This window comes from Tachysurus vachellii, chromosome 17 (assembly GCF_030014155.1).
Source record: "Tachysurus vachellii isolate PV-2020 chromosome 17, HZAU_Pvac_v1, whole genome shotgun sequence".
In the NCBI taxonomy this organism is placed as follows: Eukaryota; Metazoa; Chordata; class Actinopteri; order Siluriformes; family Bagridae; genus Tachysurus; species Tachysurus vachellii.
The window spans coordinates 15,306,764-15,325,232 of NC_083476.1; the positions used below are offsets into that span (position 1 = coordinate 15,306,764).

At 40.0% G+C, this 18,469-nt stretch overlaps 1 protein-coding gene across 1 annotated transcript in view; it reads right to left on the minus strand.

Annotated features, from left to right (window-relative positions):
* The window catches only part of arhgap32b (Rho GTPase activating protein 32b), a 103,197-nt gene that overhangs the window by 47,064 nt on the left and 37,664 nt on the right, over window positions 1–18,469 (minus strand). The window contains exons 2-5 of the mRNA XM_060890358.1: window positions 16,714–16,827; window positions 7,855–7,963; window positions 5,241–5,332; window positions 2,918–3,002 (exon numbers count right to left, since the gene is read on the minus strand). Of these exons, the coding sequence (XP_060746341.1) occupies window positions 2,918–3,002; window positions 5,241–5,332; window positions 7,855–7,963; window positions 16,714–16,802 (375 nt within the window). The 5' untranslated portion in view covers window positions 16,803–16,827. The remainder of the gene's footprint in view (window positions 1–2,917; window positions 3,003–5,240; window positions 5,333–7,854; window positions 7,964–16,713; window positions 16,828–18,469) is intronic.

Here is an 18,469-nt window from a genome sequence, read left to right on the forward strand (position 1 = left end):
ATATGTGAAATGCTAAGCAAGCTCCAGAGTGCACACACAGTCTGCTTTTTTTTTTCGAAGGAGCGGAAATTCAATCCTAATCCGAGACTGCATGGTCACGAGAAAAGCTTTCCGCTCAGAGCTTTTCAGCTGGGATTTGGGGTAGAATCTTGTTTTAGAGTTCATTAAAAGTATTTCAGCATTCGCTGCCTGAACAGGTCAAAGCAGTTATGAAAATGTCCACTGATTTAGCATTTAGTGGAAGATGAAGACAGATTTGAGTACTAATAGCCAAATAGGCATTTAAATCTAGGATCTAAGAGACTTCAAGGATAACAACTTCACTTTATTCATACAGTTCACTAAGCTAAGTGTGTTGTGCACAGTGTGAACGCCACTGGCTGATTCTTAGCCCAAAATAACACAATAACGTTTGGCTGAGGCCTGTAATTACAAGCCATTCATAAACCATTGTGAGAAGGACGACATCCAGTGTGTGAGCAGAAATGCAGAGCAGCAAACAGTCACCCATGCTAAAAGTGCATGATGCACAGCAAAGCATTTGTTCTCGAATCTGGAGTGTGTTTTTTTTTTTTGTAAACCAAGATTTTAGATGACTATTAAGCAGCAAAGGGAAGGATTTACGTCATGTACTGTCAATGTGATACCCTGCTGCTGTTGTTGCCCACTGGCAAGAGCAATCAGTTACTGCCCTCTACTGGAGGAGCACACTCACACCTTGTGTATTTGAATCCAGTTTTATCATCATCAGGAGACATCTGTGCATGTAAATAGAATCACACATTTACTGCTCTGCTAGAAGGACATTTAGCAAACCTGATATTTTCTGAGTGGAAGTTTGTGTGCCTAAATTATGCCTTGTTTGGTAAAAAATGTGAAAAATCCGAGACTTGGTAGATTTATGGACCGTAGTAATGTCAGGAAACTTGTCTAATGTTTCTTTTAGAGAAAAATAACGTAGAAAATAACCTCAAGGGTGACCCAGTGTCAGGGAGCAGTGTAAACTACAATAATATAGAAAATATGCCTCTGCTTGCTCCTCTTTTGTTGTGAGCAGACGAGTCCAAAGACATGGCAGACCCCTTGCATATCGGGTCTTCAGGATTATTTGCAGATTTGCATTCCAGCCGAATAGGAGCCACACCTAATGGTCATCTAAAGACCAAGAACAACTGATTAAACATGTAGATTCAGAAGAGGCTCACGCCCGGCCTGAACACATCCCTGCAGCCACGCCAGCCTTTTTAGGGAACAGCAAAGACCCCTGTCCAATTTCATGAAGATTTAACCACAAAGGTGGTAAAAAAGATCCTGACTAAAAAAGGTCCTGACCTATCAGAAACCAAACATGCTCAGGAGACACACAGTGGAGTTCACAAGTATCAAAATGATTCTATGCATATGCAAATGTGCATCATTTTATGAACCGAGGGCAATTAATAAATCTGCAAATGTCTTTTAAGAGGAGAATTGTCATATTGCAATCCTGCAGCATTTACAATACTTAGGATGCAATTACAAATTGCAGTTTATAATGAAACAGCTTAAATCCCCGGCAGCAACGGCAAAGCACACAAACAGTACATCAGTGTTTACCCTAAAATATGTTTCTAAAGCGAGGATTGTGGACTGTGGTCTGGATGTGAACCAACCACTTAAAGAATACTGTAGCATAATATATCAACATGTGAAGAAAATATAGTTTCATGGCTTCAGTAGCAGATCCATTGTTGTGGCTTTTTAAAAAAGACAATTTTTAAAGATTAATTAACTGTGAGAATCTAAATATAACCACTCTGAGCTGTTTTATTTGCAGCCATACTCTAATCACTAATGGTTAGACATTAAACTGCAGTTAAACACCTCTGATTTATGTTCCCTTACTGATACATGATGCATGAACTACAAATGAAATTTATGTTACAAGTCACAAATGTACAAAAAATCTGACAAACATTTTAAATTCACGGATAAATATTTCTGACAGAAAACACATACTTAGCACACTTTCCCAATATTCCAGGTCACTAAAACTTTCATTAAAAAATATTTGATCTTTCTAACATTTTCATTGAAGTGGCATGTGTACAACATAAGCAGGTACAAACTAATACGTTGGTCTTTAGGCATCCATACTATTTGGTTGGTGCTTCTTTGTTCAGGATTAGTATTCTAAGCAGAAAGCCCCCGCTTCGTTCCCACCCGGAGCTTCCCCATCTATTATCTGTTATGGTGTGTACTTCATTATCAGCTTTAATCCGTAACACAAGAGCCCACAGACCACAGGGTCCTCCTTCTTACTATACTTATGTCTCCATGCAACAAGACCCCATTCACAAACTACCAAATCCTTTTAGTCCTTTTCTATACACCAATGCTACAGGCTATAATAAGAGAAATGTAAAATGAGCAGGATTTGGGAATAGGAATTGTAAAACGCTGAAAGTGAAGAGTGAATCCTGGCGGACTGAGAGCTTGTAAAGACATTTACAAGACTATTCTCAGCCTGTGTAAAAAGGGAACAGTAAACACTCTGAATGAAGAAAATGAATAAAGCAAATAAAACACATTTATCAGATTAATCAAGGCACATTAAAATGCAAGTCATATAAAACATTTCCTCATTTGCTTTCATTACCACGAAACACTAGAAATATTCAGAGAGACCACATCTCGACAAATGCACAAAGAGGAAGAAGGAACAGCTGGAACGGAGCTATACTGATTGTTTGTGAGGCATGTTAATTATATCTGTCAGTGCTTTCCACTTCATTGGCAACCAGCTGTCTCTTTAAGAAACACACCAACGCTCCATTCACCCACGCATTAAAACCTAACCCTTTAATGCATACGCAAAATGAAAGCACACACTAAACTCAATCAATGTGCTTCTGGAATGACAAACTGAACATCTTACCTGTATGCTCCCAAAGTCCACGTTTTCATAGTGGAAATGTGCACATTCGGCTAACTTTGGGAAGTGGCCCTTGGTGAATGGCAGTCTAAAGGGAAAGAAAAAAAAACCAACAATGCAGAAAAAGATTTTGGTGAATGCAGACTCTTTTACAAAGCAGACGGTGTGAAAAGTACTGCTTGAATGGAATACGATGGTGTAAAGTGAAATGCTGGACAGGCAGGTGGTGGAATGAATCATCATGTTATCTATCGTACCACAGCAAAAGTGCAGCTATACTGAATACTGGCACTGCTGTGATTAGCTACAACATTAAGAACTAAAGGAAAACTGGATGAAAAGTGTGAAGACAAACTGCACCCTGTTTCCAAAGGATCAGACACAATTCTTACCAGGGTATCAATTCAGACATTTTACAGTAGTCGATAAAATTGCTACGATGGCTTATTAAAATCCCAGACATACAGTATATTGAGACGCACAGAGACACACATTAGCCCAGCTCTTCATGGACAGCTAATTTAGTCCATGCTTTTCTACTACAGCAGTTATGTGATAATTTGACATTAACCTTGATGTAATTTTCTCATTTATTTGTGTATTTCAAATGGGTATTCTCCAAATGGGTATGCTTAACACCAACTTTTGTATCCTCTCCAGTTAAAACAAAATCAGTAATTAAATGAACATTAATGCTACAGCTCACTAGTATCAAAGATTAACACATTGACTTCTTCCAGGTATGACGGGAGAATTATGAGCAGGAGTCTTGTGTATATAAATGTTGCATATTCATATCAATTATGCAGATAATATGGTTTTTGAATATCTAGGGCAAGTAATGCTGGAATAAGGCAAGCTCTGGCATCCTGGTCTATCTGCTGATGCTTACAGATGACCACCAACTTTTATTTTAGTCTCTGAACTGGCTTTATTTACTGCACTGTTCCTCTGTGTACAGTTAATTTCATTCGATTTGATTGATTTGCATAACGCTTTTAACAATTCACACTGTCTCATCAGAAGTACAGAAAAAAAGAAATAAAATTAAGAATAAAAATATACCAATAAATATAAAGTTTAAAATTAACTGGGTGACACTGGACAGGAAATAACATAGTTAATTCAGGGTGCATGCGTGCTTAACTTCACATTACTGACAAACCTCCACTTACACTGTTTCAAAAAAACTGTCTTAAGACTTTATGTGAATTTTGTTAATAATAGGAGGAAAAAATTACATTTTTCGTAGGTTTATGCAACTTTACGCCAGTCAGTAAAAAAAGAATATTTTTAAAAAAATTTTAAAAGTAAAAATCACATGAAAATAATGTTCAGATATCTAAAATACTATAATGTATAAAATCAGTTAAAAACATACAATTTTTTTTTTATTCACATGATGTTATATTGACCGACATTTCAACAGTGTTTTTTCCACCTGGCAGCATTGGGTCATGGCAGTTTATTTAAACTTGTGTTTGTGGAGGTTATTCACAGCGTCACCTTTGTGTTAAATTTGTAATTTTAATATTTGCATTAGATGAAGTTCCTACTTCTAGTGCTGGTGCTATGAAGTGTTATATTATTGGAAGATAAGGTGAAAAGGGTGAAAAGGTTGAAAAGGTTGTTGCTATAGCACATCCTTGTCGATGGCTTGAGTCAGTAATGGGATTGACCAATCGTTCACGAGAAGGAATAGATTTCAGCCCATCAAGCACAACGACGTCACCCATCAAGTGCATGATATTTTAATTTTGTTTTTTTCTTTATATTAGCTTCAATTAAAATGTACTAATTTATTAACAATACAGTAAAAAACTTGTGTTTGATAGATTTACTGATGTTATGGGGTTGATCATAAGGGTTTATGGGGGGGCAAGGTCATTTTTTCAAGGTTAATTCCACTTTAGTCATTTTTCTTAGCTTAAATCCTGAGTCTTGGAATAAACTAATGACATAAGGTGAGGTGTTCCAGTACATGGGATATGTACAGATCAAGGTTTTATATGACTATAATGCTGTGTGTGTGTGTGTGTGTGTGTGTGTGTGTGTGTGTGTGTGTGTGAAGTGTGTTAAGAGGCTTAAGTTAAAGAAACAAGAGCAGCATGAACTATGGCAACAATCACAGGACAAAAAACAGACTAAAAGTTTCCAGACTGCAGTTTCAGAGGCACAACCAATAAACTGAATGAAAATATGTGAAGCATAAAAAAGCCTATGCATTGGCACAAAATATGTTTCCATCTCTAAGCACACAATCTAAGAAATAGGTCTTCAAACCATAGGAATATATAATGTGAGTAAAAAGTAAAAATGAACTTACTTTTTGACATTCTTGACCTTCATGCTGGCAGTGCTGCTGCAGGAGCGGATCAGCGGCTCACTGCTCAGTTCTGGGATTTCCGCACTCCGTGCCTAAAGAGAGAACAAAGCGGTGAGCATGGGATACAAACCTTAAACATGATGCGGTACTGACACTGTGATATTTTTCCTTAACAAAAGTGGCAAAAAGGATGATAAAGTTCATGCATAAATAGGCAGCACCTGCAGAGCTCTTTATCTACAGATGGTAAGTCATGGAGGACAAAACAGGCCTCTAAATAAGGAGAGTCAGGACCAGAGGACACTAGGACAGGAGGGCTGAGGAGTATTTACAGCAGGCTGAAGGACACTCAAGTGTGACGTGAATGTCAACATTTAGGAGAAGCTAAGAGGAACTCCTGCTGAGAAGGAAGCCTAATTCCATTGACAGCTGGTAGGTCTTATAAGCCTGCATGCAGTCACTTCAACATCTAGCCAAGTGCAAGGCAGACACGGTTATCTGGCAATGTCGAGTAAAACAACTCAGAGAGTCAATAACACTTAGAAAATATGAATCATCCTTGTGGCTGCAGCACAGTCAGATAGCAGCTCATCAAAAGCATCTTAAGTAGAGATGGTGTAAATATGGTGATGTATTACAGGACGGGGTCTGTCTAATATAGAAAAACGCATCACACATAAATGATAGAGGAATCCATTAACTGCAGATTGGAAATGAAAGATCTACTGTGTAAATGAACAACATATATGAGCCAGATTTTACTGTGCTGGAATGTGAGTCTCACATTTAAAAGAGTTTCTACTGAACAGAGGTTGGCAACTGATAAACTGCAGCAGTCCATTCGTTCATCTTCAATAGATACTTTATCCTGGTTAAAGTTATGGTGGCATAAATTAATAAACATTTTATAGTAATTATTTATTCAGTCATGCTAGTTGTGGCTCTGGACAGGAAGAGTGTAAGCCAATCAAAAGGCAGTATGTGCACAATTTAAATAACTTCAAGAGCCAATAAAACTGAAACTGAAGTTTCTTGACAAGAGGATACACTGAAGATACCAGAAGCTTAGTCAGCAGCAGCAGCAATGTTTGAGACACTGGAACACATAGGCATCATTGTCCCAATTTATCAGGTATCTTTAGTTTTTTATGCTTCAAAAGGAAACAAGACAAATGTGACAATGATCTGCACATTATGCACATTATGCAAATCAGAACCTGTGAAGAAAGGCCACTTCCCAGCTCATTATCCAAATGGAGGAGACGTGTATAGGTGTGACTAATCTATACTAGCTTACTCATCATTTAATGCTTTACAGTATAAAAGCTCTTTAAACTTAAGAGCTCACTTCAATGTTCAGAAGCAATGGGCTGGGGCATTAAATATATCGAATATATATGTGTTCCTACAACATACACACAGCTAACTCTCAGGATAATGTGTAAGGGGCATTGCTAGGCAGCCAACTATGTAGCTAGATACCTAGCTATCAAACCTAGCAAGCTACTAAAACCACAAGAACGGCTGTCTAATAGTTTTGCATCAGACTTTTACTTTCACTTAAGTGAATTTGTATGAAGTACTTTTACTCAAGTAAGTGTGTTTTGAACTCTTTCCACTCTTTGCAAGAGTATGAATAAATGAGCATAGTTTTAGATAGATACCTATTACCAGCATCACTGCATCCCTAAATAAAAGGCTTCTTTAACAACTACAGATATGAACAATTTAAATGAATAGAGTTTATTAGTGCAGTGTTATAAATGTACTTAACATACCGATGACGCTCAGTGTCATTCATATTGACCTATCCAGTGCAATACACACGAAAGCTGAATATTAAATAAGTTACACACTAGAGGATGGGTTCACCATTCTCACTTAATACATCAGTTGCATACTGCACACACGAGGTGCTGTACAATAAATGTAGTGCACTGACTACACATTAAAATATAAATAACCAGTGAGAATAAGAGGAGTACTGTGTTATCCATCATTTTTCGGCCTTGACATATAATTTATGACTGAGATTATAGGATAAACACACTGACACAAACAGTGCCATCATATTTGTGATACTCTGATCATTGTGAAAAGTCCCCCCTATCCGTCTGTGCTCAAAACAACATCAGCTATCGGCGAGGTTGCCATGGAGACCGCGCCATTCCAGCTGCACAGAACGCACTGGAAGCGTGTCGAGTTGTTAAATTGGACACATATCCAAATCATGAACATGGAGAACAAAATAACATGCACAGACTCAAACTATGGAAAGAGAGGCTAAACAAGAAGAGTGTTACAGCTATAGCTCATTTACAATGTCATATAACCAACTAAAACTAAATATAATGTAAGTGGTGAAAAGGCAATAAGAAAAGTACAAAAACCTCCTCCAGGAATGGGAGTGTGATGGTAGTATTGTAAAACACTTTATCAGCGAGCAGGGATTCAATGCTGTAATTACTACACTTGAGAATTTACCAGCATCCTCTTCAAGATGAGTGAATTTGTGTGCTGTGTGGGTGGATGGTGTGTGTGTGTGTGTGTGTGTGTGTGTGTGTGTGTGAGAAAGTGAATGAGAGAGAGTGTGTATGAAGAATTTGCATCTCACCATAGCGCTGATGGTTTCCTCCCAGTCAGGCCTTTCCCGTGGATGAATACTCCTGGCAAGCTCAGGCACTATGTCGTCCGCTTCCAGGTTGCGGCCAGGCCTCAATCCCCTGGGAACGCAGAGGGAGAGGAGAAGGAAAACAAGTGTGAGCATTACTCATGAGTGCAGATACATAGTTGTAAAGCTTTGCATCACTAAAAATCCGTCAAATTTAAATTAAAACTTGGAAGGAAAGAAAACCAAAACTATCCAAAGCATATTTTTCGAAGGCTAAATAACAGGCTGGAAGAAACAGAATGTTTGCATGCTGTGGGAAGCCAAAGATGTCAGTCACTACCTGATCTGTGCACCATGCATAAACTTTTGCTCCATTCTAATGCTGGCCAGTGCATTTCTGTGTGCCATGAAAGATGTTATTTCCTGAGAATTCTGGCCATCCATAAACCTAATATTCTCTCATTCTTAGTCTCAACCTCCCAAGTGTTAACACGGTTTTCATCATGGTTACAGCACTTGCTATTACACCACACTGAGCCTGATGCATAAAGAACAGCAGAACACAGACACATGATCAGCAGTAATTTTGCACAATGATGTAGGATCTGAGAGCATAACAATGCCTTTAATGATGGTGTTAGTTTTAACTACAGGTGTTGCTCAGTGGTGTTATTTCCAACTGGACTGTCCCTATACAGAAAAGATTAGTTCTGAACCTTTAATGTCCGTACAATTTTGCATGCATGCCTCTTTCATTTGGGAACTCTTGAATTTAGGTGTCCATCATAAGATGGAAATACAGTATATGGCCAAGCTTGTGTGTACCCATGTGTGGTCCTTCCCTAAACAGGTGAAATACAGATGGAAGCATGCTATTTTCTAGAATGGCTTTGTGTACTGTGGCATTAAGATTTCACTTAAATGAAACTAAGAGGCCCAAAACTCCTCGAGCAGGACAGTGGCCCTGTGCACAAGGTAACTTCCAAGTTCAAAGACATTGTGTGTCAAATTTGATGTGCTGGAACTGAGTAGTCTGCACAGGACCCTGATCATAACACCTCTAAACAATGCTCTCAAGTCTGAAGTGGCAAATCCCCACAACCAAACTCCAAAAAAGTGGAAAGCCTAGATTCAAAATTTTGTTATAGGAGCAAAAAGAAATCCAAATTCCTATTAATGGCTATAATTGTTCAATAACCACACAGGACTAAGACTGCCAGACCCATACATTTGGTTATATAGTGCACCACATTATTTATAAATCATTGCCAGCCATATAATGGTGTGATAGTTGAGGGTACAACTCTTACTGACAAATTTTTTGAACCAACCTCATGTTGATTGAGAAAGCAAACTCTGCATGCCCAGAGATGACTAAATACAGTGTGTCACCGCAATAAACCATGTTTTCCAACTAAAAAGGAACATCTGCTTGTAAAATAATGAACATGATGAGATTAAAGTTAGCAGCCCACCTGTGAGTGTGTCATAAAACAGTAAGTACTACAAGCAGCATGAGTGAAAAGAACAAAAACAACTAGCATGGTTGATCACAGAGTAGGTCTAGCAAAGCACAGACTTACCCGATGCTGTAAAATATGACGTGTAATTATGAGAAAATCACGTACAGGATATTATTGTTGAATGTATGAGGTATTTCTAATTCTGAGATTGAGATAAAACCAAATGTAAGATTGTTCAGCCTATTCTTATTCATTTGTACCCAAACTTTCTTGAAATCAACATTATTAAATTTTAGTCCATCCATCCATCGATGCATCCATCCATCCATCTGCTGCAGTACTGAGATATAAAATGCCTAAATTTAGTATCATAAAAATGGTAGTTTCTTCCGAATGGAAAAACATCTGCAATAAATTCTACATGATACATTGGCTCATCTTTATTCTCTTTATGGAGAATACACTAGCATGCTCTTGAATGAGCATATATCTGAAAAGCACAGCAGTGTCCAAAACAACATTTCCCTCTCTAGTATGGGGCATAATGAAGAAAATCACTCTGGAACCAATTACATAAAAACCTGCGCTTCATGGATTAAACCAGCCTGGATAATTTGAAGCAGAGCATTCTGGGCTGCACTTAGTCAATATGTGTATTTTATACAATATGACACTGTTTCTGCAGCAATACACTGTGAATGATGAACCTTCCTTCTTACTGAGGTAATGAGGTTTCTGTAAACGCTTGGTGACCTACATGGCTCCAGTCTGTAAACCGCTCAAAATAAGGGAATGTGGAGCAAACCAAAGCAAGCTCAATAAGAAAGAAACAAGCAGTTTCTATTTGCTCCATGCAGCTAAAACCCATTCATCTCTGACACAGATTCAGTTCCCACAACACACCCTTGTAGAAGAAACTAACAAATTATAAAATGAAAAGCAGAGTGTTAGAACGAGGACAACAGCTACGCAACAGAAACCTGGATATGCGAAAAGCATTCGATTGAATCCATGCATGGATCCATGAATTCCTTTCTGATGAGATTTAACCTACATAACGCAGGCCTCCACTCCACCCAGAGCCTGCAGCCAGTTCTCATGAGCACATATAAACCTTGCTCACTATCTCCACACCTCAGGCTGTATAGACATGTGGCTGACCTCAAACTGTCATCCGCAATACAGGTTTCAAACAGTGCCAATTGCCTGTTTGATCTCAGGGGGCGGAGCCCGAAGAGAAAGCTACAAATCCTCTGACTGATCCCCAAGCAGCATCAGATCTATGAACTGATGAATTGGGTGAATGTAGACAGAGAGGTGTGGCTTAATGCTATCATGTGATGACATCTGGCACATGTACAAAAGATGGCGCTGTGGCAGTGATGAAGAAGCACTAAAGGCTTCCCTTATTCAACACTTCCAGCTTAATGAACCACAAAATCAGTCCAACAGTGAAAGCAATCAATGATTCATCAGGCACAGACTGGAAGGATAACCACCAACACAAGGCATGGTGGAGGAGACGAAGCGTAGGCCTGCAATCCACTGAAATAATGCTGCACGGTGATGATTTTCCCAATTATTTCAACCGATTTATCTATACAATTTAGTGTGCTTTATCATTTTAAATAAACAGGTGTACATTAACAGCCCTGTAACCTAGGGTTGGGTGATCACATCCTTCTACCTGCTGACATTTTTACAGCGCACAACCTGCATCGTGATCCAGTATCTCACAGAAGTGAGTACACCCCTCACATTTTTGTAAATATCTTTTCATGTGACAACACTGAAGAAATGACACAGTGCTACAGTGTAAAGTAGTGAGTTTACAGCTTGTATAACAGTGTAAATTTGCTGTCCCCTCAAAATAACTCAACAAACAGCCATTAATGTCTAAACAAAAGTGAGTACACCACTAAGTGAAAATGTTCAAACTTGGCCCAAAGTGTCAATATTTTGTGTGGTGACCATTATTTTCCAGCACTGCCTTAACTCTCTTGGGCATGGAGTTCACCAGAGCATCACAGGTTGCCACTGGAGTCCTCTTCCACTCCTCCATGATGACATCACGGATCTGGTGGATGTTAGAGACCTTGCGCTCCTCCTCCTTCCGTTTGAGGATGCCCCACAGATGCTCAATAGGGTTTAGGTCTGAAGTCATGCTTGACCAGACCATCACCTTTACCCTCAGCTTCTTTAGCAAGGCAGTGGTCGTCTTGGAGGTCGTCTTAGTGTTTGGGATCATGATCATGTTGGAATACTGCCCTGCGGCCCAGTCTCCGAAGGAAGGTCACAGTACAGTACTTTAGTATGTCACAGTACATGTTGGCATTCATGGTTCCCTCAATGAAATGTAGCTCCCCAGTGCCGGCAGCACTCATGCAGCCCCAGACCATGACACTCCCACCACCATCCTTGACTGTAGGCAAGACACACTTGTCTTTTTACTCCTCACCTGGTTGCCGCCACACACGCTTGACACCATCTGAACCAAATAAGTTTATCACAGGACATGGTTCCAATAATCCATGTCCTTAGTCTGCTTGTCTTCACCAAACTGTTTGTGGCCTTTCTTGTGCATCATCTTTAGAAGAGGCTTCCTTCTGGGATGACAGCCATGCAGACCACTTTAATGCAGTGTGCGGCATATGGTCTGAGCACTGACAGGCTGACCCCCCACCTCTGCAGCAATGCTGGCAGCATTCATAAGTCTATAACCCATACACAACCTCTGGATATGACGCTGCCCATGTGCACTCAACTTCTTTGGTCGACCATGGCTAGGCCTGTTCTGAGTGGAACCTGTCCTGTTAAACCGCTGTATGGTCTTGGCCACCGTGCTGCAGCTCAGTTTCAGGGTCTTGGCAATCTTCTTATAGCCTATGCCATATTTATGTAAAGCAACAATTCTTTTTTTTTTTTTCAGATCCACAGAGTGTTCTTTGCCATGAGTTGCCATGTATAACTTCCAGTGACAAGTATGAGAGAGTGAGAGCGATAACACCAAATTTAACACTCCTGCTCCCCATTCAGACCTGAGACCTTGTAGCACTAAAGAGTCACATGACACCGGGGAGAGAAAATGGCTAATTGGTCCCAATTTGGACATTTTCTCTTAGTGGTGTACTCACTTTTGTTTAGACATTAATGGCTGTTTGTTGAGTTATTTTGAGGGTGACAGCAAATTACACTGTTATACAAGCTGTACACTCATTACCTTACACTGTAGCACTGTGTCATTTCTTCAGTGTTGTCACATGAAAAGATATAATAAAATATTTACAAAAATGTGAGGGGTGTACTCGCTTCTGTGAGATACTGTATATGCCCTCTGAGTCCTGAATTTACATTGAAGACATTATCCGTTAAATATAAATAATGCATTTATATATGGTTTACATGCCTGTTAGGTCTGCTTACTCGGCTCGTTTACACTACGTTTAAATGAGTGATGGTTCCCAAGTTATGTTGTATTTCTGGGCGGCATCTATAAAAACTGGATGTTTCAGTGATCTATAAAATATATTGACATAAAACAAAATGCTACAGGGAGAGTTTAATGTCCAGTAAGATCCTCGTTATTGTGAGAAAGAATGGGATTTATAAGTCCTGCTGATAGTTTGTTAGTAAGCTACTTTTCCTTGTGTGAACTACTCTAATGGGGACATAAACTGGTAATAATAACTAGCTAATGTGTATCTTCCAGAGATTACAAGTTCCCAGTAGTCCAGAGAACAAGGGTTTAAATCCTTTTGCAACAGTTTTTGTGTCTGGGCGCTAAAGGAGCAAAAATTGGCCATGCCCTCCGAGTGGAAGAGATGGCATGCTTTCCCTACCTGGTCAATCACAGTGACACTAGCCAACTGTGGGGCTCAGGGAGGTCATGTGTGCACCAGAGTGTAGACAGCACCTTCCTCTGCATTTTACTGTGATGTAACATGAAGCCTTCATCCTCCTCAGTGGTAGCTATCATATGATAAGGGAGCACTGGCTGGTGGGTAAGAATTGACCAAAATGGGAGAAAATTTGAGCAAATGGTGGGTTAACTGTTAAATAAATTCGATTTGCTTTAGCAGTAAAATAGAGCACAATCATATGACATAGAAGTACAGCATATGAGTAATAGTGCTATGTTCCAGTAAAACATAATGTAGGATTAGAAATGTGGGTAGGTTTAGTTCACAAAAAATCCTCCACAATCTTCCTGAAACACATCGTTATATCAGAGTATTTGATAAAGGTCACAGCGACGCTTCATAAATCATGTACGTGCTTTACCGAAGCTTGCGGTTCCCTTGTACACTGCTGCTGAGAAGTGAGAATTAAAGCACCTTATCTGACTAGCATACTTTGATATCCTGTTCATGCTGACACCGTGTTTGGCCCTGCAGAAGACTGGGAACCTAAGCTGGTCCAGTAGTCTCTGGGATGCACACACACACACAGCAACAGGGCAATTTTACTGAAACAACCACAATCTGACAGTAGCGAGCATGGCTGATTGAGCCACAATCTCAACATGTTACGCTCCTCCAGTGTCTGAGAAAAGCGGGGCTTTTACTGTATGCTGCTTTCATTACCAAACCTGTGATGCCCGTTTTTGAGTTCAAACCTCCTCTTCAGCTGTAGGTTTGTTTTCTTAATAGACAACAGCAAGAAACTAGTCATCAAAACAACCGCAAGTCTGTTGTTGTTCAAAGCACAAAAAGAGATTTGAGATCTTCTCCTCCAAAGAGGAAATTAAATTCTGAGAGCCAGGCCACACACAGGGAAACTTCTATCTCACAAAAGCTCAGAGGTTTTAAGCATAAGAAACTATCCAAAATGGCAACAATGAAATTTGTCTTTCCCGAGGTTAACTCAGGACACCTGGGAACAATTACAACCTGATGTCACAGCCAAAGTCCGTCTGCAATTCCTGACTGCGTGACAATTTTAAAATCACCTCACTCCAAGAAATAACCATCAGGTATTCATGAAAATTATACGTTTTAACAGCTACGGTTAACCTGCAATCATTTAAGCACCTAGGATTTAAGCCATGCAAAAGTGAAACAACTGGTCTGACAAGCCATATTCCACCAGCGGCAATACGGAAAAATGAGAGTGGCAGTCAAAAAACGGAGACGGGAATCTGCCTGCATGATTAAGGCTTTGGATGAGCCAATCTTTTCAAGTAACAACCCTTGAGGGTGTTTCATGCCATTATATACTTGGGAAGTAGAAACCAAAAGCGCTTAGGCTATTTTTCCGGATAATAATTTAAGTTAAGAATTTTCACTTGGGTGGGAAAATAAGAGCATGACAGACTGACTACAAATTGCACAAAACTGCATCAAAATTCTTGGGTGTTTCTGGCACTTTTTAAAACTTTTCTCTTAGTTAGTAACTAGGAATCAAAATATAATGATATCTATGATAATAATAGATATTTTGCACAGCTTAGTGTTTTTTATATAGATATAGCCTCACAAAATGCAGTGTGTCCTATGTTCGGCCCAAGTCCAACTGGTTTTCTCTGATTTCCACAAAAACAGCAGCAGGTGAACTGTCTGTGTTAAATTAGGTGTGAATGAGTGTGTGAATGGTACGACACTGTGATTGACTGGCATCCTGTTTAGAACATAAAGCACCAAAAATTTAAGTCACAATATAACAACATGAGCCACCTAAGTTACCATAGCAAAGGTGAGTTGCTAGCTATTCAGCAAAGCATAGCTATTGTGTTAAATTTATCCTTACATTTATAAACAAAATAATAAAGTTATACGAGATCTTTCTTTGTGTTTTTTACTCCAGAATATCTTGCTATATCTGAACTTAATAGTAGTTTGGAATTTTATATTGCTTTAACTATGTACTATACTATGCAAGTTTCATTAATGCACCAGACATTTCATATCACCTAAAGATGTCCATATTGTTACAGACATTTGCAGTATAAAGTTTTAAGTGATATGGAGAAGATATACCACCATTACATTAGCATAGCACTTATGAATGCTGGGGTACTGTGATTACTGTAACGAATTGAACACACTGTCCTGCTAATGCAAAATAAATAAATAAAAGCCTATGCTATGTTGCAGCACCCACCAGAGGGTGAAAAAGAAAAACAGGTCTGATAATCAGTAAATTACAGTACACTCTTCTGGCAGTGAGGTGCATTAGTATGCTCTTCACAGACCGTTGTAGCTTTACGTCGTAAAACACACAACAACTATAAATTTTTCACAGCTTGCCTCATCTTCTGAGAGCTAGCACGAGTAAGAGCCAAGCTCTGAAGACTTATATGTTAAGAAGAACACTGAGCATGTTGGCAAGACCGCAGCTTTTAAAGAGGCCTTCTGGCATTGCTTTAGGTTACAGCACTGGGTACTACAGGCCAGAAAACTGTTACACTGCCCTTTCCCAAGCATGCAGGAGGCATATTGAGGATTCCTGAAGAAATTCTGAAGCTGGCTTGTTCATAGGATAAAAAGAAAGCAGCCTTTTATTTTAACTCTGTAATGTTGTGCTAATATCTAATATATGCTAAGCCTTGGCTGCCATGGCAACCCCATTTCGAATGAGGCAGAGCGCTCAAAAAGTGGCCAGAACAATAATCCCTTAAACGAAGACAATCCCTGCCTCTACTGCCCGAAACTGGTGGCAGGGAGGTGATCCTTTGAAAGGATTTCATCATTGAATCTCAGAAAGGGGTCTGGGAGACCCCTTGTCCTCTGAGAATTCATGCTGCAAAGCACTGAACAGGCAATCGTGAGCACTCTCTTGGTCATGTGACTTGCAATTGGAGCTTGGGCTTCGGTTGTCTGTCACTGGGAGTGGGTGGGAGTGCACTGGCATTGCAATAGAGTCAGTGCATGAATGTAACGTAACACTGCATCAAGAGAAAGCTTGGAGTAGTGACATCACTCATGGCTGATTAATAAAGTCACTGACTGACTAAGGCTCTGACCAATAATCATTCCCCATGAACATAGTCATCAGCCCAACACTGCTGTATGGTCGTGGAAAAATCAATGAGAGCAATCCACATCTGCATGTGATGTGCCTCCACACACCAACACTTCTATAATCGCTCTATAAACCTCAGGAGAAAGCGCAGATATGCCAGAACCATGCCAGAAATTTGCTCATGTTCACCGACACACAACTCACATCACTGCCGTTATTCCACAAATGCAATCTTATACGCTTATGCCTCACTTATAAAATCTTTATAAATGGAAGATCAGAGGAGTCAGAGATCACATGCAGCAGGGCACATGCTGATGTACACACACACACACACACACGGCTTGTCCAACACCCTCCCAGCAGCATCCTTATAAAGGTGAGAATGACCCTTGTGCGGCTGGCAAAGCAGCGTGGGAAGAAGACGTGCAAGTCTTACCTGTCAGAGATGTCATGACTTCCTGTAGCCGTGAACAGTCCTAGCGCTGTACTCCCCACCACTGCAGCAGCCCCGCTGCCTGCCTCCATGATACTGACTCACTGCAGGAGAAGCCTGCCAGAGAGAGAGAGAGAGAGAGAGAGAGAGAGAGAGAGAGAGAGAGAACAGGGAGGGGGAGAGAGACACACACAGAGATGAGCAGAGTCGAAAAGACGTAGTGTCACAAAGGCAGAGCACTAGCACAAGAAAAATATGAAAGTAGAGCAGAGAGAAACAGTAGAGAGATAAAAAAAAATGTAGTCATTTCCTCCCAGACTTTTCCATGCATTCTGAGCACAGCAGCACATTTACACCATCAGTATAATACCCAAGATAATCACACACTGTGATGTTATATAACAAAACTATAATCGTGACATATTCAGATCAAAATAGAGTAGAAACAAAGAAAAGGAAGAATTATTGTTTTACAAACAGCTGAAACAGTAAAAGTGTTCATCATCATTATATTTCTTGAATCATTGTTTGGCTCTTTAATTGATCGGACATTTGTTTAAATAGGTCATATTCCCTGAGGATTTAATTAGGCAACATTACATGAGTGTAATATTGCTTTACACAACAATTCTATGAACAAGAAGTAAATATTGAGTACCGCAAATTTCAGACACAACGTTTAGCTGGTTTTGTTTATTTTTGCTCCGCTAGCCAAAACAGATCCTTAAGAAGCTAAACTCATTTTATAGCTGCCGTGCTAGCTAACATTGATTTGTACATTCTTGTTAAAGGGGCTACAGATCAAACTGGTGTCTCTTTTCATCGCATAATCTAAAGTTTGTTTCTCTGGATCCATTGTGTTATTTCATAGCTCACATATGCAGCAATATTTAACACTGTTTTTTTATTAATTTCCTGAGGAACCAGCATCAGGAAACTTCATACAGGAAGTACAGTGACAAACAGAGCCAATCACATTAGTCAGCATTGTAGCACCAATAGTTTCCGGTGCTAGCTACTGATAGCAACTGACTGTACCACAGTTTCATCTTTCATACTTTACCTAAACATGCACTTTCTAAAGGTTTGAAACGGTGTCCACAAATGCACGATGCGAACATCATGGACAAACTCCTACACCAGCACATGCTACATGGTCTAATTACAGAGACAGTGCCAGGTGACAGTCTGAATAAAAGGCCATTCCTCATGAATTTAAAAGAACAAAACCTAAAGCCCACACCGCATTCATCTGCTTCCTGTCAACAAGCACGCTCCAAGGCGGACAGGGCAATCATATCAAAGAACGGCAGGCAGGGAAATGGAGGAGGCATAAAACCACCCACACGCAATCCAAAAGCATCTTGTCATCCACACAGGGGGAGGGGAGGAGTGATGTCCGTACACTCGCGCCGGGGTCTGTTGTGAAAGTGCATCATCGAGATATGTGCTCCAGTGTGGCTGATTCTAACGCCATTCACAAACTTTTCACAAATGACTCAGCAAAGCTGCTCCATTGCTGGAGTGGAGCAGTTGGCTGATGGATGGGACTGGCCTAATTGTGTCTCATGCTTGAGTGAGCCCGGCCGTGCCTCAAGCAGGCTTTAGCGCATTAAAGGTGTAGTGCGTCTTATTGCGGCAGAATCCTGAGCCGGTGCTGCCAAACACATTACAGCGACACACACACACAAAGCTAAATAGATAGCATGGTGTCAGGACGGATAAATCAGAAAGAACACACAAATACAAGCAGCAGTGT